At 35.5% G+C, this 22,391-nt stretch overlaps 1 protein-coding gene across 2 annotated transcripts in view; it reads left to right on the top strand.

Moving 5' to 3' along the window:
- The window catches only part of LOC129231336 (tyrosine-protein kinase Btk29A-like), an 83,127-nt gene that overhangs the window by 38,557 nt on the left and 22,179 nt on the right, over window positions 1–22,391 (top strand). For both annotated transcript variants that reach the window (XM_054865627.1, XM_054865626.1), the window contains exons 2-4: window positions 14,637–14,717; window positions 16,608–16,672; window positions 20,653–20,718. In XM_054865627.1, coding sequence (XP_054721602.1) covers window positions 14,637–14,717; window positions 16,608–16,672; window positions 20,653–20,718 — 212 coding nt within the window. The remainder of the gene's footprint in view (window positions 1–14,636; window positions 14,718–16,607; window positions 16,673–20,652; window positions 20,719–22,391) is intronic.

Genomic DNA, 22,391 nt, shown 5'->3' with positions numbered 1-22,391 from the left:
GAAAAATGTTATGCAAGTGTCTGGGCATATATATACTAAAAAACTATATGTAGTAAAACAACACAGCATTTACCTAGTTACTAGAAAATAAATTTCTCCCTTTTCTAGTCAAACACTTTTTTTTTCTTTTTAAATGTTGACCAAGAAAAGTAATCTTCCTGTGAAGAACGAAACATAGTATTTTTCCGTTTTAAAAACCTTTTTCGTTAACCTGGGAAGCAAAATAATGAAAATTTTTTACCAATTTGGGGCTTCCTTCTGTCAGTCGGTCCTGAACATTTGCTCCACTTGCCCTTGCAGTAATTAGTTCCTATAAGACGATTCTATCTGAATGAGTCAATTAAGGGAAAAGAAAAAATATTGAGGGGGTTTTGATACACTTGTTTCGCTCCTTTCCATGTGACTCTGCTTTTAATTCTTGCTATAAAGTCATTTCATTTAGAATATCCATCCGAAACTTTCACATTGATTTCGTAAACACTGCACTTCTAAACAGAACAAAATAGAGGTGGGCAATGTCGTTCTTTTTAATGATCCGTTCATTTAACTCGTTCATTTGAACGACTTCGTTCATTTAAAAATGTCGCAGGTAATCTCTCTGCACGACATACTCACGTACATTCGATATGTTTCAATTGATCAGTAATATTCTTTAAAGGAAAGATAACTAAAATTATATACAAGTAGGGAAATATGCCCATGAAAAATGAATCAAAAAACTGTATTCAGGTTTATATGTATAACGCGATTATAGTTAATTTTGTAAGATATTTTTCATTTGCCAAATGGAAAGATATGTTTTCCATTCCAAAAAACGAAGGTTCCATTTCAGCATGTCAAAAAATTAAATTAATAAACTTTTCCAGGCACAGCACTGTATGTATACGTATAGTATTAGCAATAGACCATGTATAACGAAAAAGGTAACAACAAATACACCGGTATCTCAGCCGGAGTACCAGATAACATAATTTAAAAAAGTTCTCACAAAAATACTCGGGAGCTTCAAAATTACTCCACAACAATATAAAGATGAGAACAGAAGAAAAAAAAAACCGCAACACTTTAAGTGGGGAAACAATATACAGCAATAATCCTTTTTAAAATCTCTGAAGCGACTTGGAAATCGTCAAGTAAGTTAAAAACAATGCCAAATCAATATAGATCAGCGGTTCGCAACCTTTTTACCTGACTGCGCGTGCGCGACGCAAAGGCGGGTAATGTGTTTATCAGTCTATGTATGTATGTCTGTTCCAATGCGGCGTTCTAGGAGCTAAACGCCTTGATTAATTTTGGTAATTCTTACGTCAATCGATTTGTCTTAACCTTGGGAGAGTCACTAAACACATGACAGTAATCAAAATTCACCATATCAACAACCAGTTGCCATATTTTGTCAGTTCGGGATCGCCGCACGTTTGGTGTTGCACACTGTGTCGCACGCTACCTGCGTGCGACAAATGCAGGTAGTTTTCGCTGCCTGAATGTTTTTGTGCAGAGTGGTCTAAGCGATTGCTTGTCCCACTTGAGGCGGTGGGTCAAGACACCTTCGTTCCGGATGTACTTTCCCCTCTTTCTGATGTAAATTCTTTCATGTGTTCTTTATTTGTATTCTATACTGTAATAAAAAGTATATTATGCGTAACAAAGGCAAGATCCTCAGATTGTAGTCCTCATCAAAATAAAACCATGCAATAAGCACCAAAAGAAAGAAAGTCTACTAATTCGATTTTCATATCTAACATGTTGCATTTGTTTTTGCCTCGATTCAAGGGACTGAGTCTCGCAACGTGTACTTTCTCGACAGGCTTTTTTAGTTTTGCGAAAAAGATTTGACTCACGAAGTTTCCGATTTCGCGTCATCATGAGTTATACAGGCTGTTTATATAGCTGTGCTGTGGTTGACTTAAGTTCGTGCATTTTTGCCGAAGGTCAAGCACATGTAGCTTTAAGCGGAGTTAGGTCCCTAGAGGGACTAATTATCAGTAGTTTAGACCATCGTAAGTTACTTAATAGACCTCACGATACAAACAAACTCTCTCAATGAAATGACAAGATTGCGAAATGTACCGTATCATAATCATAATAACTAAGTCAAAATAAGTGAAAATTAACCAGAAAGTGTCAAATAAAAAATTATTAAATAAAAACAAAAAACCCAACTGCGTAAAAAACAAAAAAAACTAAAAAAAAAGTATAAGCCCAGTAGTTTAGAATGTTATTTAGTACTACTGAATAACTACACCGTTGAAATAGTTTTATAACCGTACACAGATAAGACAAATCATAAATTCAAAAGCAGAATAGAAGGATCTACAGTCGGGGGCTCATTCAAATTTTACGGGGTTCCTTGAATCAGAAAGGAATGGGCCCCGACTGTTGATCCTTCTATTCTGCTTTCGAATTTATGATTTGTCTTATCTGTGTACGGTAATAAAACTATTTCATCGGTGTAGTTATTCAGTAGTACTTAACATTCTAAACTACTGGGCTTATATATTTTTCTTTTTAGTTTTTTTTTGGTTTTTACGCAGTTGGGTTTTTTGTTTTTACTTAATAATTTTTTGTTGTGCGGTCCACCAGTTCTGTAGAAAGCACCATTGAGGCCCACTAACTACTATATATTACTTGCACCGCCAAAATGTACTTTCGGAGGGGATGGTCTTTGGTAGCTTCATGAGATTTTTGACGCTGATTTTTCTCTACGAGAGAGTTGATATCTGGATTGAAACTGGATAGTTTTAGTCTCAAATAACGCGAAACATTCAATACATTTCCATATTACTTTTTTACAAAAACTGCAATGAAAAGTCTTATTCAAATAAGTAGGTTGTCGAAAAACCCCTCAAGTGTCTCAACTCACTGGCCAGTTCAGCAAAGGAGGAGCATTTTTGACTTGAAGCTTGAAGTTCTACTAGTTTCTTTGGCAATTTTCTCTAAAAGAATTGTTGATTCATTAGATTTCACCTTCAATTATAGGGGAAAGTTCCTAAGAAATAAGAAAAATCTTAATCTTAAAGTTCTTTATTGGCGATGAGCCAGGGAGAGTTTTTGAATGACAGTACATCTAATAAGTGAATTTTTGCAAAAAACTGGAAATTAAGACCAAGATTTATCTTGGTTCAGATTTTTGACCAGTGTTCACGGCCCAGTAACACGTTGTTTGCGGCCCACTTGTGAGCAGCGGCCCATGGGTTGGGAACTGCTGATATAGATGGCAGTTGAAAGGGATGTTATAGAAAACAAAAGGATAGCAAGAGTTGTGATAAAAGATATTTTTAGAAATAATTTTTGCGACAGAAAGCATGAGAAGGCTTTTTGCAGTTGTGTGGGACAGGAAAAGGGCATTTTGTTAGTAGCCCAAACGGATTACACAAAACATTACTGATGGATACATTGGAAAAGTACAAATGAACTGCAATGGTTAAAGAAAAATGATGTATAAAAAGCAGAAAGTAAAAAGGTTCGAAAAGAATCACGGGACGCGGGAGCGTCCCGGCCGCCAAGGAAACCAAACGTCAGAAGCTAGCAAAAGCAAATCTATTGCCAAAGACGAAAGAAAATAAAAGCGACCAAGAATAGTTTACACGACAGAACAAGTTGGGATTTTCTGGGTTTTTCACTCCTCTGTATCTCAGCTTCATGAAGACCCCCGGAGTTGATTTTTGGTACACTCAATCTCTAGTGGCCCCTGACGCCGTAAACCAAAATACAATCTCCTGGACTATCAGGGGGAGGAGGAATTTAAGTTATAAAATTGCTGTTCAAAAAAGCTTTCGCTTTCTTTGACAGGGCATCAGCCCAGACGAAAAAAGGAATCAAGGTAAAATTTCGCACACACGTTCCTTGTGCCCTACTGATGTGCCTTTTGTGCCATTTGACCCCCCTCCCCCCTTGTTTTTACCCCACAAATCGTACCTTCTCGGGGTTCTGCAGTAGCCCCCCGGGAGGCTATGGTAATGATTTTTTGTATACATATTCTTGGGGGGGGGGCATTGAGGACATACACAAAAATTCAAACCCCAGGGACATCATGGGCCGAAGTAATTAAAGTTTGAAAATCACTAATTTGCCCTAAATTCATATGTACTTAATCTCAGCTTATAGGGTTTGTTAATCTCTGACTGCAATTGTAAGGCTGGCAGAACAGATCTAAGATCTAACGATTATTCAAAAGTTGTCTTTGGAAGTGAAATTTAATCAAGACTAATAAAACAGATCCAACAGTTGCAACTAGATGTTAAATCGCGGATATCCCAAATTTGCCACAGCACCTGCGAATGCGCGCGGACTTATCTCATTGGGCTTTCTGTTTTAAGATTCTATGTAGTTTGTTTATATTTAAGCAAAGAAACATTAATGAATAAGATTAGAATACAGTTCCTCCGCCCCCCCCCCTCCAGTTTCGCCGATACGAAATTTCTTTTTTTTCTGTTCTTTTTTTAGCTTATTTTCCCAGTAAAAGTCAGAAAAAGAAGAAAAAAGCATGAAAGAAGGCTTAATGCATCTTAAAAATATCGCGAAAAACAAAAAAAAGTCAAAAAATAAAACAATCAAATAAATATCTAAAAATTAAAAATTGGAAAGTAGGATATTGAGATGGGGGAAAATGTCTGTCGGTCTGTCTGTCTGTCCCCCCCCCTAATAACTTTTGAATGAATAGTCCGATTCGAACAAACTTTTTTTTGTTCGAAAGATCTCGGCAGGGACACCTCATTCCCACATTTCATTTTTTGATTTGAACTATTTTTTGTTCAATTTTGAACAGTTCAAAAAAACTTAACATTAGCGCCTACGGGGAAGTTCAAGGCAATTCCGAACTGTGAGGAGAATTGGCTCAAACAAACTTTGTAGGAAAAAGCTTTTTGCTCATCAAGCAACCACCTCAACTAGAAAAGCTTCCCGCCAAAGAAGAGAAACAATTTAAAAGATCTATCCATATTACTGAGGAGCTGAAGGTAGGAGGAGGATCTAACGGAAGTAGGTGTGATGAAAAAGGAAAACAGGGAGGATGATAGTTTGGCAGATACTTGGCGGGCAAACTAGATATCATGACTTTTTAAGGCTGAGGGTTTTTTGGTTTAGGATGAAGGCTTTCATATTTGTGGGGAAGAGTTAAAGGTTTTCTTGGCGGGGAAATTTTTACAACAGGGTTGTTTTTGCTGAGATATATTATACTGCACGGAGAAAAGGAAATTTAAGCTTAAATGAGAGTTAGAAATTTAAAGATTTTAAAAATGAGATTTTATCACAAGTGCATCAATACAATGTTCCAAACTACTCAGCGTTCAAAAGAACGGTCGTTCATTTTTTAAGTGAACGAACAGATCCGTTCATTTTAAGGATTCGTTCTTTTTGACCCGTTCGTTCATGAACGACACATCTCTAGAACAAAATAGCTAGAACTTGCAAGAATAAACGCAGATGTGTTATGGCACACTGGCCTCCCTGCAAACTAGTAGATGCGTCTGTTTTCGTTTATAAATCTTTCTATTTCATTGGTGGTCGAACAGTACTGCTAAACCTTTTCTCAAATTCCCGGATACTTTGGTCCAAGTATTTTGCCTCGGGTACCTTCAATTTTTTCCAATAGTTGAAAAAAAAAGCTTTAATCACATTTTTCATTCTGGGCCTTTCTCAGGCCGAGCCTTAGTGCTGTGATACTCCCTAGCTTCTCTCATGTGAGGCGCCATATCAGATCCTTTGCAATAGCTTATTATATATAGCTAATGTGCAAAATAGTTGATTTGCTGCGTTAGCGTCCGGATTCAAAAGCTTCCCAGGTATCGCCTAGGGCAGTGGTTCCCAACCTTTTTTCCATTGCGAACTGATTTCAAGCTCCAAAAGAAGTTGGCGAACCCCTGTGAGATAAACAATAAGTAACAAGCAAAAAGAAAAAAATGAAAGAAAAAAAAACCTCATACGCAAAAAAAGATCGAAAACAGAACTAATATATATAAGTACGAACTGAAATGCCCTCTGAAAATGAACGTAAAATTAATTCAACTAAAAACAAAACCAGTATTTTTTTTAAACTATGCCTTTAATTTTGGAAAAAAAAAACTTCTAATGTGATGGTTGTGGAATAAAGAAGTTCAAAGTTTGACTAAAATATCTGGCACTTTCAGTCTTACATTTGATTCAGCGTTTAATTTCCTTCTGTATGTGTTGAAAATACTTTTTAAGCACTTTTATTATACGCGGCATATTTGTCACGGAAAAATCTGAGGCCTGCTTTTGCTTACATCTCAGCATCTAGACCATATGGAGACTTCAAGATTTCACTAAATGATTTGCTTAATTTAATGTAGAACTTAACACTAAAAAAATGAAATTCTAAAATAAAGTTATTGTTTCGGTTAGGATGGAAAACAGAAAATTTTATGTAATTTTCCCATTAAATGATTAAATATAAAACCCATTGTGACACACATTCGTTGCCTTACAGCAGTAATATTAACAGTAATTATGATGACAATTTTGAATGATGGCTTCTCTGGAGCAAGCATGAAAAACATTCCCTATCATTGCTCTCATCTATGTCAATAATCGATAACGGGGCTAAGTAAAGGAACATTTATAAGGTTTTTTATAACGAGTAACTTGCCTGTTTTGAAACATAAGTTAGTTTGGGAAACCTTTAATATTTAAATGGTTTTAATTAAATTAGCAAACAAATAAATTCTAGAGAGGAACAAGGATTAATTTTTAGTACCAACTGCCTAAAGTTTTAGACACGTATGTTTTTTTTTTTCGTTTAGAACAGAACATTTATATAAGAAAATAAGGTGAAGTTCCGTGATGTGCTAACATGATTCTATCTCTGAAATACATTTACACTTAAAAGAACAAAATATCAGAATTTAAAAAAAAAAGGTAAGGACTTTTCAAAACACTCCAAAGGACAAAATAACTTTTCTGGGTCAGAAAGGAAAATTTTAGTATTCCTGTAGTTTTCAAAAATTCCATTAAAATGACATCACAAACGAAGAAAAGTGCGATTTTAATCATTTCAAACCAAACCTTCCCAATAAGAAAAATATGCATGTTTCAACACTCAAAGTTATGATTGAAAGCTTGATAATGATGAGAAATTCTCTTCATGACTTGAGCCGCACTTTTCTTCGTTTGTGGTGTTATTTTCTTGGAATTTTTGAAACTATGGGAATACTTAAATTGTTCTTTCTGACCCAGAAAAGTTATTTTGTCTTTCTGAGTGCATTATGAAAAGTACTTAGTTTAAAAAAAAAAAAAATCTGCTATTCAAGTAAAAATGTTATCTAAGAGGGTAATAAATTTTTCTAATGTTCTTTTCTGACACAACTGTACATTTATTTGTAACACAGATTTAGAAGTATGAAAGAATTACCTTTAAAAAGTCCTGAAGAAATCTGTCTCGGACAAACAAAATGTTCTTTTTTTCTGCCAGTAAAATTAAATAGATCTCTAAATTTATGTCTTCTTAAAAGGACTACGAGTCTATTGTTTGCTCGAGAAAGACTGTGGACATTAATTGTTTAAGTGCTGGAGAATTTTCTTGCTCTTTTGCTTAAAGTGCGAAATAAAATGTGTAGTTATTTTTATCCAACTTCATTTTTGTAAACAATAAAATGCCTATAAATAACTCTAATTATTTGAAAAAAAGGTGATTTTGTCAAACAAATATTTTTATGCTCATTTATTACAAGAGAAATTACTGCACAAATTTCATGAATTTTTTTTTTACATGCAGCGCAAATTAAGGGCAAGTTCTAAATCCATAGATTTTTTTTACTGTGTACCTCGCACCCTTAAGTTTCATCAAGGAAATCCTTTGCAAGTATAATGTTTTTTCACACTCTCTGAGGCATTTTTGGGTCATTAACTATTTCTTTTTGAAAATTAAAGCAACAAACAGTAGCGTGATCGCACTTCTATGCATTTTCTTTACACCACAAGAGAAGAGTGATAGCTCTTCGTCACACTCAAATATCAAAGAAACTAAACATCGAAAATTAACCATAAATACTTTAGACGTCTGCATACGCTCGATGAAACGTTCCCTACAAATTTATTGAATTTTCCAATTAAAGGCTAGTGAGAAAACCGAGGAATTCGTATGGTTTCATTGCATTCAAAAACTGAACTAGCCTCCCTGAACTGAACATGTCTAGCACTGCTTCAACTCTATCATCCTCAATGAAAACAATGAAAACCAACTCCTTGTAATAACAGACTGAATTCTTGAAATTTCCCCCCAAAAAAAAGTCAGCAAGTATGCTAACATTTGCATCTAAAGAGTATCTAATGTACTAGAGAAAAATGAATCAATGATTTAAGCTGAACGGGCATGAAGACAGCACTACATGATTGTAAACTATAAGATACGAATTTGTAACTCAATTAAAAATTAAATGGTGATTTTCAAAACTAAAAAACCTGAAAATACTAAAAAACTTTGAGACAGTTCGGAGCGAAAAGAGCACCAGGGCACCTTTAGAAGCAAGACGCAGTAATAACATGCGTAAAGGTGCTCCAGACATCAACGCGTAAACTTGCCTCGTCGCCAAGTTTGGATTTATTTTTAACGTGCAAAAAAAAACTTAATATCATTTCAGTTCATACAAATACAATTCTCAAAAAAGGATAAAGTTCTGCTGATTTTTATATATTTGTTCTTTCTTAACTAAGTATTATTTATTAACAATAAGCTTTATAGCGTTCAACTCAAAATTTACTCGACTTGGTAGAAAACGGATTATTCTTTCCGCATGCTAGACCGAAGCTCGTCTGATGCTCAAAAACTTGTGAGGATTATTGCTAGGAAGCAGCATCGATCTGTTATGACCGTTGTTTCTCCAGTTATAATTCGTTTTGAAAAAAAAAAGGCACTGCGTAAACGTGCCGCAGTCTACCCTACCGTATGTTTTGCACATTCATTAATTTGACTAGTAATAATGCTTCAATCGTATTGGTTATTTGTATTGTAATAATTGTTGATTGATGCTGTCCACTTATTTTTTCATTGATGGTATTAACTTGGTTCTTTAGGTAATGAAAATTAAACAAATATTATTATGTTAATTTTCTTACTTGAAATAATATTTTAAGTCACTTGATTCTTTGTATTATTTTTTTTTATTTCCAATGGCACATTTAAAGACAGTTGTATATCAAAAGGATAACAACAAAACTATAAATGAAAACGAGCAATCCAATAGCGTTCCCAGATGGATGTCCGAGGGAGAGCAGGACATCTGGACAAATGAGGCATGTCCATTACTTCGTGGAGATCACACAAAGTGCAGAAAGGGTCAGGAACCACGTTGATACGACAGAGATGTTTTCGTAGGCAATCATGGCCAGATAATAAACGAAACATGGCGACAGATTTCATCCTAGGACAATTAGGGACATTCAGAATCAGCTCAAACCATTATTTATTGCTGTTGCGATTTTTGAGTTCTTCGTGAAAAGTGTCTTTAAAGATTTTCTTTATTAAGCTTTTGATGTTACTAAATGGAAGCTTAGGATTGGTTCTCTGAAGAACTGATGCTCCCTTTTTGGCCAAAAAATCGGCCATCTCATTACCTTGGATTCCACTGAAGAACAACTGTCTTATTATTTCTGGCAAGCCGGTTAAGGAGCTTCAAACATTATCGGTGGTTAAAGTTCGGGAGTGGCTAGGTGTATCGATAGCTTGGAGTGCAGCCTTTGAGTCCGTTAATACAACTGCTTTTGAAAAAGAGGAGCTGTGACAGGGCCTGGCAAATGGCATCAATCTCGCCATCGAAAGCTGATCTATGGTTGCCAATGGAAAAGGAAAAAAGTTCACAGTAAACACCAGCACCAGTATTAACACATCCATTCACTTTAGAGCCGTCAGTATATATTCTCAACCATTTCTCTTTGGGGTAACAGGATTCTATTGTTTTGAGAGCAAGAGCTCTTAACACTACATCATTTGTCTCCTCTTTGAACACATTCTTAATCAAATTAAGGCGAATGGAGAAACCTTTTTTAGAAATGGGGTTTATGGAGGGAGGAAATTGTTCAGTCTCATATTTTAAATCTGGTTTAGAAAAAATATCAGCTACTCCCTGGAGAAAACCTTTTTGTGATTTTAAGTTTCTCCCGCCGACCAGAGAGTCCTGGTTCCACAGGGACAGACACCCAGGCATTCTAAGTATTCTTTCCCATAGGAGAACAGCTCTTTCTTCAAAGATCATCTTTAGAGGTCTATTTATCAGTGCTGAGTAACATGCAGTCAATAAGTGTTGTCTTCACTGCTCCGGTAATCAGTCGTAGAGCCCTTTAATTTTTATTGACGACTGATTCTATCATCCAATTTGTTGATTGCTTGATTGTATTAACTTAATACTTTATGAATGGAAAAATAAATACCCAATATTATGTTTCTTTAAGGGCACAGAAAGCTTTGCTGCTGTTCCAAAAAAATGTCTTATTTTCTTCCTAAATAATGCTTAGTTGGTTATGTAAGGATTGTCTTGTTAATTAGAAAAATGTAACAATTTTTAGCACTTTAACCGATTGACTAGTTAATCAAGCGGATTAACTGATTCAAGCTCTTTAACGGTAACGTACGTGTGTGTGTATGCGCGCACTAGAGTGCGCACTCGTGTGCACGCGTGCGTGTGAGTATACAGTAAAGCTTTGCTGAGACAATATCCGATACAATGATAAATCTCCTGCAACAATACTCTTGACCGCTTCGAACTTCTTTAAAGCTATGTTTTTCGAACGATTGCTATATCAAGTCCTTTTGCAAACAGTAACTCAGTTTCAAATACTGGTAAAAGCATTTCTTTCAACCTCATGATATTAAATTGCGTTTGAAGATCTTTGAATGCGTAGTTTTTAGATGATGAAACCCGTACCCATCCTGCAGCGAGTGAAGAATGGGTTTCAAGCTTACGCCCAGTCTCCAACAGCTACGTTTTAATCTTTTTAAAAATTATCATTGTGTCATAAACACAATGAACATTACTTTAAAATTGAAGCATATCAACTCTCGATATTACGAAACATGTCTCTAGGCATGCATTGCATTGTATCCACTATTGTTCCATCGAAGCTCTACTGTATAAATGATGAAGCTATTTAAAAACGTTTTAAAATTCAAATTTTTATTGTATCATTTCACATGAATCTTTTTGTTATGATTTTGCAAATTTTATTGCATCGACGTGAAAGAATAAATCCTTGAGGAAAATAATTTGTACTCTTTTAGAAACCATGAAAGTCTACAGAAGCACGGATACAGGTGAAAAGTATAATAAACGATATATATGTTCGCAAACACTTTATCTTGGCATAAAACTCAGCAGTCTATTTTTTTCTTATAATATCGTTCATTTTATAGCCTCTTTTGTACATGAAATGTATAAATGTATAAAATGATTCTCCAAATAAACAATATCTACTATATACGGTTAAAGTTTTCACGAGACGATTTATCGAAGCTTTACTCAGTGATAAACTCGCAAACTTACCCTTGCCAGATGAGAACGAATGCATAGCAGTTTAATTTATCGTATCCCATCATTCTGTTGCATGAGTCCATGAGGTCTATGTAACTTTTAGCTTTGTCTTGGTGTATTTTACTATTGTTGAAATTAGTCCGGTTTATTTGATTTTCATACCAACGGAACTATTTATGCACTATTGAAACTCATTTTCTAAGACTACTTTTGAAAAAATACTGGCAACAGCAATTTCAGCAAAACCACATTCACAAACATAATGAACTGAGAGTAAATACGTTGTATTTTGGGGGTGAATTTAAATAATAAACAGATGAAAACACTGAAGAAAGATATGATGCTTCGGTAAAATGTGTGTCACTGCTTCCTATTACCTCCAACTTTTAAACACGCCAGCAGTAATGCTGCCAGTCCTAAGCCTGGATAAAGTGTGAAGGAAAGTTGAAATTCTGGAGGAGGCAAAACAGAAGCATCATGTACACATAGTCAGACACATATTTCTCTGCCGAAATCCACGAAGAATTGCCCTCCGAGATGTTGTAACATGATCGATTGAATTAAGACTTCGATTCAACTTTCCAATTATTACATGTTTATTATCGACTGTTATAAAATACTCTTTAACAGGTGGAACAGTCATGGTCTAAGATCTGACTTAGGTTGACCTACCCTCATGAAGTTTCCTCTGAGTCTAGACTCTTGGGCAAATTTTTAAGGTGTGTCAGGGAGGATGATAAAAAAATAAGCAAGAATTATCCTTTAACATATGGTCGCAAACGTAATGCCGACACTCTACATGCACGCAAAGTCAGAAACTAATGAATTCATAACAGGTCACAAATTTATAACTCAAAGACGATTATACACAAAATTTTAATTTTAAAGAAAGGTTTTAAGCGATTGTTAAAATTTCTGGCCTGTAGCTGTAATATATGCATCGCAATGACATACAAAAGTAATATATGTGTCGCTTTGTAGCGAAGCGTGTATTAAAGCAACTACAGGCTGTAACTTTTAACAACTACTCTAAACATTTCTTGAAAACTAAAATGTTGTGTAAAATCTTCTTTGTGTAATAAATTTGTGAGCTGCTTTACATTCCTTAGTTTCTATCTTTGTGTGCATGCCGCGCGCAAGCATCGAGTTTGTGATCATATCTTCCTATGTAATTCTTGCTTCTTATTGTCCCTTCTAACACCCCTTAAAGTTCTGCCCAAGAGTCTAGACTCACCCTGCATATAAAAATGTAGCTGAAAATACTGCTAAGACGTTGATAAATGGTTGTCTAAACGAAAGTGGTCCAATCATAGGGTTGTCGCGATTTGAAGTTTCAATGATTGAGTAATTCTGCAAAAACTTTATATATTGCAAGAATATGCAAATTTTCTGCAAATTTTTAAAATTGGAAGTAGATTTAAATTGTCATCAAATGAAGCTTACTGGGCTCAAAAAGGATGCCTTTACAAAATTCTGAAAAAAAAAATATTTGCAAATATTCTCCAGCTTTCTGAAAAAATGTCTTCTTTTATTAAAAGATTTCTACAGAAAATCTGCAGAGTTACTCAATTATTGAAATTTTAAATCGTAACAAATCAAAGATTGGACCACTTTTGCTAAGATATTCCTATACCATCGTATGTGTAATATTTTTTTGCTCACATTTTTACGCCCAACTATGAAACATCGATGAGGGTAGGTCAACCTAAGTCGTATCTTGTGCAACAACGCTGTGATGCACAAACCTGCAATGCATACACGTGCAAAGGGGGGGGGGGGGAAGGGCTATAAGTGATTCCTATCTTAATGCGTAAAGTTGTTGTCTTCAGAATGCAAGTAATTCGAGCAAGTAATTGCTTCTTGATTGCCAACACATGTGACTGAAGCATGACACAAATGTACCCGTCAGGCTGTAATAGTGCTCTTAATCAATATTAGGGATGACCATGTTTCGTGTACTATATAGCGCTCAATAACGTCACTCTAGCTGTGGGTGAGGTGTGCCATAGACTTATAGTAAGAATAGACTGGGCTATGGCAACCTTTTTGCTGCTCATAAACCAAATCATGTGACTGGTGAATATCCTAGCAAAGCGGGCGTTGATCGTAGCAGACGATCAACGCCAGCGAGAAATAAAATAAATAGAATTGATGAAACACGGAAGAATGATCTTTTATAGAGTCCGATTTGTAAATTTGTTATTCTAAGTTGTAAATATTTTGTTAACATAGTGAGTTTTTCGTTTAGATAGTATTGTGCATTTTCTTTAGTCAATTTCAATAACTCTCTAAGCAATTAAAGATGCAAGCACCCAAAAAGAATCGGCAAACGGTAAGATTTTTTACCTACAATTTCAATTTAAGATACCGATTAGTACATTTTTGCGTTAACGCAAAACGTTTACGCCATTACGTTCACGCCAAGGCTGACGTAGCAGTTCCAAATGAAATAAAAGTTACTGAAAACTGATCAAAAACTAATTATTAATGTCAAAATATTGCATAATTAAAAGAAAACAGTTCAGTCTCTGGACCTGGAAAAAATTATAATGAAAACACATTACGTCTTAAAATACATGTCGAGTGCCAAACTATAGATAATGTTGCCATCTACAAACCATGCTGCCAAAGTTTTCGCCAAGCCTTCCACTAGTCACATGATATATCCATGAACCAATTTTTTCATCAGCAAGTCCGGGAAAGCTCGGTCTACTCTTATTATTAGTCTATGAGGTGTGCCGCTAAAAAGCAGACTTTATTAAGGCATTCATACTGTTGTTTCCACTTGGAGTAGTGTCGAGTTTGAAAAGATTTATTTGCAACCGAATGGATCCAGATCGAATTTGGGCAATGATGACATTTTTGTACGCTTATGGAGAACTCATTGTGAACTCCCCAATAGTGCCTTTACTGCATAGATTCATCGCAAGCTGTGGATTTGTATAAAGAACATACACGCCCATCCACATGCATCCATTTTGTATCTATAGTTTGACTTTTGTAGTGTACCGAGTGCTAACAATGCTGAGGCGGACAATACATACTAACGTCTAGAGAATTGCACGGAAAATAAAATGCAAATGCATTTTTATTTGCGATACACTTTTTTCGTTCGCCATCTGGGGAAACTAACCGACTTCTTTTGTCTTTTTATAGATGAAAAAGGATTGTGTCAAAACTGTCGTTGCATTATACCCGTTTAAAGCCATCGAGGAAGGAGATCTCTCGTTAGAAAAGGTTTGAATTCCTTTATCTCTCATTTCCATGTTAATTTTGAATTCGTACCGATTCCACCTATATTTTGACTGCTCGTGAAAAAAAGCGTCACCACTGTTTGCTTTTATATCACAAAAAAATAATATTTTTCGAAGAGTAAAATAATTGCTGTAAATAACAATGATATTACTAAAAGGGTTAAAGAAAAAAATCCAATGCTGAGTAAAAAGGGAAAACAAGTATTTTAAAAATAATAAAGGTAGGGAAAATTGAGGCACATGTGAGGAACTTTTTTTGTTTCCTTATTTTTTTCAAAAATATTATTAGTTTCTCAGAAAAAAAAGTCCATGTTCAATTAGCCTCTTCGTTGTATTATGGAGTTTTTCAAGTTTTTAAAATGGAGTACTTCTTAACTTTATGGTATTTTAAAAAACGGTCTTAAATTGTTTACATGTGCCCGCCCTTATGGAGGGGGGGGGGACCTTTCTGATCACAATTATGGCACGCATGAACAAGGGGGAAAAAAGACAATCATCGTATTCACGTCGAAAACTCATTCTAAAGTTTTTCTAACTCTTTTACTCTAAATTATTTCATAAATTTCGTAATGCTTCAAATATTTGTTCTGTTTAAAGATGTCGGCTTTAGGAGCTGTTTTTTAGGCGTCAGCTTCAGCGCACTTTGGTGCAATCAAACCAAATTTCCTCTTAATAATCTATAAACTAGTGGCTCCCAAAGAGGTTCATATGGATCTCCAGGTGTCTACACCAGTCTCAAAGGTTGTCCATGTCAACGAAAGAAAAAATGGGATGCATGAAATGCATCCTATGATCATATTTAAGAAAGTTATCACTAACACTCGGGCATTCTGTAAGCACTCTCGAGCATCTAGCACAATTTTTATTTCAAGGAAGCAAGATTTTACATAAAAGGGAAACGAACATCACTTAGCTGGGTCCTAAAATTTCGTTTACAGTGGTTACTTTTATTTCCTCTTATGCGGTGTTCTTTGTTGGTACTCAATATCTCTTGGCGTCATCATATGCAATTCATTCCCGATAGAATGAATGCCGACAATGATGGCTGAGGAGATTTGTTAAGGTTACCTCAAAAATTTAGGTTACCCTTTCAAGGAACTCTTCAAGAAGGAATAAACGCTCTCAAGAACAGGCTTCAAATTACCATAGCAGAGCGGCAGGTGAAGATGAATTCTAGCAACGACTGCAATTATGGTACTTTTTTTTTGCGTTCTCCGAGAATATTTAATTCTTATCCCGAGATATCCTTTATGGAGATTAATTCTTATCTTAATTTTTTGTGCAACAGTATGACTCTGGAAAACAATAATTAATTATTCAGTAAGTTACCGCCCTATAGCCAGGGCTAAAGCTACCAGTTTGTTTGGCAATCTAGGCTTCTTTACGTTGTTTTCCACCTCCAGCTCAGTCACTCCTAGGCCGGGCTGATGAGTGCTATTAAGCACGAAACTGCATTCCTCGGCTGGAATTGACTGAGCTGGCGGTGTATTTCAATCATTACTTGTTTGAGTGGTTTGTATCTACGTTCTTAACTTTTGCTATGTCTTGCTTACGGTATGCTTTGTAACAGTCTATGGAAAAATAACTCCACTTCCCCTAGATCTGGTGAACTAAGTTCAATTCCTTAAAAATAAATACATAAATAAATAAATGAAATAAAAATATAAATCAGTAATACAGATGAAAAAATTAATTCTAAGAGAAAAAATTTAAAACACAAAAGGAGCTTAACAAGCAAAAATAAACAAATAATAGCAATGAAAGAAGCTTGCGGTTTATTTCCAGACATATATTTTAACTTTTATGACGAAATTTTATTCACTCCGCAACAATTAGGATTTGAAAAATGTTTAATATTTTATGTTTCCTACAGGGTGAAGAATATGAAGTACAAGACGATACTAGAGAACACTGGTGGAAGGTAAAGAATAAGTACGGGTATGTAAAGAATTGAGTTTTTATTAATGCACATTGCTTGATTCCGATTTTTAAAAAAAAGTTGTCAGCTATTTTTTTCTTCCCATGCAATAAAAACCATATAATTTTATACTGCCATTTCAAAGACAAGTACTACGTGTCATAAAACCTTTCGCCTGCTATTGAAGATTTTTGCTTTCACCCGAGTAAGTCATTGATCTCTGGAAATGTAACGAAAGTAATATAAAATAACCGAACCGGAAGATAAAATAGCGTAAAAGAGAGGGGGAGACAGAGGGAATGACAAAGAATGCACGAAACCAAGAATTTACGATCTGAATGGAACAGTTTATAAAAGCGAGTTGGGAAAAGGATCAAACGAAACAAAGGCCAGGGCCGTAACAAGTAAGCCCATTTATTTCTCTAAGTAAATTCTGCCCACGCCAAGTGCAGCACCAGGCGACGCCCAGACTTGTTGCTCTAGCTCAGCGGTTTCCAACCTTTTTTTTAAAGTTATTATCACACAGTGGGTAAAATGTTAGCAATTATCCCCAAAAAAGTTTAGTCTAAAAACAAACTCTCCATTGCATTTTTTCCTTAAAATAAGACAATAAATTTTAATTTTTCAGACGAAGATACGCCTGCTTTTCGACAGATTTTTTTAGTAAATCAAGAAGTATTTAATGAGACGGTTGAGATTGCTTAGTTCTAAAACTATGTTAATACAGTTGGTGCAATTTTGCCTAATGCACATTATAAGTTGTGTTCAAAGTTTATTACTTATCTCAGAAAACTCTATTTTACCCCCTTTGAGTGTAATTTATCCCCCGGTTGGAAACCGCTGCTCGTGCTTTTCTATCTAAGCAGCCTAGTGACATTTGTTAGAAGGTTTTGCCAACGCTAACCCTTCAGTTAACACTTAATAAGTAAACATGGTGTTCGACTCAGAGATGGGAACAGAGATTGATATGGTTGTTAAAAGAGTAACAAGAAACATTGGAAAATTGAAATAAGGGAAAAAAACTCGGGATGTTTTGGGAGAAAAGCTTTTATTTTTCAAGGTGGCAACTATTACATAATTTCAAGCGCGATTGCTATGTTTTATCATAGACAATAAAAAGCATTTCAAGTTGGGAAAAATGAACTTGACCTAGAATAGATACAGATCGCGAGTTTCTGCTACAAATTGTCTGATTCTGCAGGAAGATGCTAAAACGTCATCAACTGTCACTTGACTTTAATAATTTGTGTAAATTATGTACAGTAGGGTTTTTACATTTGTTATAAGTGTAACATGCAGAGAAAAAAGATTTAAAACTTAAATAATAAGGATGATCTTTATCCCAGTCATATTATAAGGATACTTCCATCTTCTTTTATTATTAAAGCTAAAAATCGCAGAACAATTGCGAGACAGAAATTGAAAATAATCCTCATATATGTAATAGCCAATGATCGATTAACGCTCCTGACGTCATCAACAAATAAACTCGCGCCACGACATGATAATTTGGTAATATGTTTTTATTAATGTTTAACATGCAGGGAAAGGCTTTATTGGGACAAGGCTGAACTGGATCCGGTAACATAACTGTTTCACTGGTGAGACTGTGTCGTTTCAGGGGAATGAAGAAACGAAAAAGTGGTCAACAGTGAACGCTGCCTACTGGAGTTGAGGTTTAATCCACTGGAGTTAGGGTTGAAATTTCAACAACCAAAATATCACCAAACAGGCAGTTGCTTCGTTCAAATGTAGAAGCAATTTTCACCCGTCATAGCTTGACGGACGATTTTCTAGTGTTTAAAATATTTTGTAAAATGGAAACTAGACACGGAAATGAGTGAAATTTCAGGGCATAATTAAAAAAGAGGGCCGTGGTAGCCTGATCGGTAGGGCATTGGACTCGGGGCCGGAGGGCCTCGGGTTCGATCCCCGCTGGTCGAAGACCCACCGTCGTCATTAAAGGGGACTGGGCGACGTTAAATATGCTCGTGGTCTCAATGTCCTCCAAGTGAAACGATACCTCTGGGGGTGCTAGCACCAGGTAGCAATTAGCTCTTGGACTAGTTCTAAATTCTCATTAACTGTTCGATCCGGTGATGGTGCTGCCATCTATCGGTATATAAAATAATGGAGGCAAGGCACTTAGTATGCAGACCTCGACATAAATACAGTTGTAGTCAGCTGTGACTCTTGAATAGAATTAAAAAAGAAAAATAAAAGTAAGAAATGAAAGAAAAAAAGAAAGAAAAATTTATTTGAATTTTGACATCTTGAATTCAAATTATGTTTTTCGCAATCACGAGTGTGTGTGTATGTGTGTAGGCATGTGTGTCTGTGTCCAGGTATGAGTGTGTGTGTGGGGGGTATGTGTATGTGTGTAGGCATGTGTGTCTGTGTCTGTGTCCAGGTATGAGTGTGTGTGTGGGGGGATGTGTATGTGTGTGTAGGCATATAAGTTTGTGTCTGTGTGCAGGCATGAGTGTGTGGGTAGTTGTGTGTAGGCATGAGTGTGTGGGTAGTTGTGTGTAGGCATGAGTGTGTGGGTAGTTGTGTGTAGGCATGAGTGTGTGGGTAGTTGTGTGTAGGCATGAGTGTGTGGGTAGTTGTGTGTAGGCATGAGTGTGTGGGTAGTTGTGTGTAGGTGTCTGTATGTGTGTGTATGTGTTTGAGTGTGTGTATGTGTTTGTGTATACGTGCGTGTATGTATGAGTGTAAGTGTAGGATATTGACGCAGCCTGGGGACTTTGCTCGCTAGAGGAGCAGCATCGTGAGGCGGCCGGTCGACGGTGGTGCTGCAGAGGCTGCTGGTGGGAAAATAAAATCATAGCACATCAAAACAGTCAAATGAAAGCAATAAGCCATCGTGATTGATCAAAAAGCATTGGCATAAAAGTTTTTGGAATTTTTAGTGCTCTGGATTTCAATTGAAATTCCCAGGGAAATAAACCTGTCTTTTTAAACCTGGAAATTTTCACAGTCTAGCATTTCTAGTTGGGAATAGGTACTCGGGAGCAAGCCTGAGTAGGCCAATTAGTAGTCGGGCACGATTACCGAAACTTCACAACCAACATCCTACTTCCAAGCATGAAGAACGGAATCTCAGTTGATGACACATTAAACATAAATGAATGGGAAATAATAAATGGGGAGGAATAACAAAGCCTTCTAGAACTTGCACTCAGAAGAGAATGCAATTCAGTTCAGCTCGTGATAGACCACCTTTATGTTAAATTGAAGTAAACTTTCATTCCTCCCAGAAAGCCCATTTTCATTCTACGTGTGGAATCACAACCCGTTGAGCATTTGAGGAAAAATTGTATGAAAGAGTAAACTACAGAAGAGTTTGTTTTTGTAAATTTTAAATCACAAGGCCAAAACCAATTACTTTCTCTTCTCGCGCAAAATTCTAAAAAAAAAAAAAAAAAAAAAAAAAAAAAAAAAAAACAGAGTGGTTTTCAGCAACATCAATTCAATTCAGGCCTTGTTAAAGTCATTCGTACGAATGTGACATTTTTACACATATATTTGCACGTCATATCCACAATTTTAAACTTTGGTTTTCATTGCGATGTATTTGAATATAAGAAAATACTACACATCATAATATGAAGTATCAACTTTCGAAAAAAAAAGTATGAAAAATAAATATTTCTACGTATTGCGGGTGTGAGCGTACGATCACACCCGCAACAAGTACAAATAATTTTTTTTTTTTTAATACAAGGAAACGTTTTAGAAAGTTGATTCTTCATATTATGATACGGAATGATACCTTCCCGGAATTTTATCCAAAGTTAAAAATTTCGGGATTTTTGTGCAAATATATGTGCAAAAATGCCTCGAGCGAAATATATACCTTCATCTAAAGATTTCATATCTCTCGTGCATTATTTTCTTTGTTCAATCAAATTTTATTTACAATATATGAAATTTGAACTTTTTTTGCGCCTAGAATATGTTTCTAAATCGAAGTAATAACTTCAAATTTGTTTTATAGTGGCATCGGATACATTCCTAGCAATTATGTTGAAGAGAAATCGCCAAGGTCTTTAAACCAACACAGGTAAGCATATTTTTGCCCCTTGTATGTAACCGTTATTGACTGATTACATGAAAAATGATACAAAAGCTTTTTGAGAATAATATTAATTGCATTTGAATACAGTTCGAAAATCGTCATGCAAATGCTTTATTACTTCCTTTTGCAAAAAAGGAAGTATTGTATTCACGAAAAAAATTTCACTCAAAAATCGATCTTAATTTCCATTTTACTCACCCCCGAATGAATGTAGAGTTTCTTTTTCAACCCGACCACACGTGGATAAGAGTGCCTAAGAACGTATAGACATCCGAAATATCCATTTTGACGATTCCCGAGTTAATTACAACGCGTTTTCTCGTGACGTCCGTATGTACGTATGTATGTGCGTATGTATGTCGCATAACTCACGAACGGTGCGTCCTAGAAAGTTGAAGTTTGGTACGTAGGCTCCTAGTGGGGTCTGGTTGTGCACCTCCCCTTTTGGTTGCATTCGGGGGTTTCTAAAGGGGTCTTTTACACCTTTTTTGGGAAAATTATTGTTAATTTCGATGCAAACTCAAGTGGTGTTATGATTTGAAGGACACTTGGCGATATATCGCCCGTCTTTTGGTCGCCAACTTTAGTCGCCAACTAGGCGACAAATTTGGCAATTTTTTTTTTTTATCTGGTTTCAATTTGGCCACTGTTGGTGATATTTGCAGAGTTAACTATTGAATCACATTAAAATTGTCAATAATGGGGAAATAACATTAAATTAGTGTAAAAGGAAGTCATGTGATGCACACAGCAGTTCATTTTTTATTTATTTTTAAATTGGAGAAGAAATAAAACTAAAGTTTGATTTAAAAAAAAAAAATTCAATAGTTCTGAACTTCATGCAAATTTAATAGGGTAAATTAGAGTAAAAATGGGTCTTTTTTGGCCTATTTTCACGTTTAAAGTCTTTTCGAAACAAAGTCGTCATATTTTCATGTTTTCTTTATTTTACATTTTGATATCGGATTTATCCTAAAAATATTCATGTAATTTCAGACATTTAAATTAACAAAAAGTAATCACAAAATCATTTTAGTACATGATGGGGTATAATGAATCATTGTGCAAAAATGATTTCAATTTAGAATATTGGCGGACCTGTTTATTGAGGAAGTAACTACTATAAATAGACACGAAAAGATTACCTTAAGGAATTTAACGTTCATATTTTAAAGGGTGTTGCTGACGCTGAAGACAAAATGGATCTTCCAGAGTTTTAGGCCATTTCCACAATATCAACTTTCTGTTTGGAAATACATAGCAATTCGTCCTAAGACGTACACCCCTCTCATCAAACCCTTTGCCCCCTCTCACTATTCCTCATAGTTTCCCTAAAATGAGGACAGTCACAATTGTACACAATCTCCCCTACCCAGCAACACTATTTCGCTCAAGGTGATAAAGCTGACATCTTGATTTACTACAGTACATTCTTTGAACAATAAATCCATGTTCTTCAATTCGAGGATGTTTTCCATTTCAATTTGTGACACGAGGCTTAGTATAAAATCTAGATATAATTGCATAAGAATGGCATTAGATTGAACTTTTTTCAAAAATCTTATTTCCTTTATATACCCCACCTTTACTCTTTAATACAAGATTTTTAAAAAAATACTTTTGCAGCTTTAGAGGATCTAATAGCCGAAAACAAAAAT

This window comes from Uloborus diversus, chromosome 10 (genome assembly GCF_026930045.1).
Source record: "Uloborus diversus isolate 005 chromosome 10, Udiv.v.3.1, whole genome shotgun sequence".
NCBI lineage: Eukaryota > Metazoa > Arthropoda > Arachnida > Araneae > Uloboridae > Uloborus > Uloborus diversus.
The sequence above is the reverse complement of the archived record's forward strand: the minus strand, read 5'-3'. Positions and strand labels throughout refer to the sequence as shown.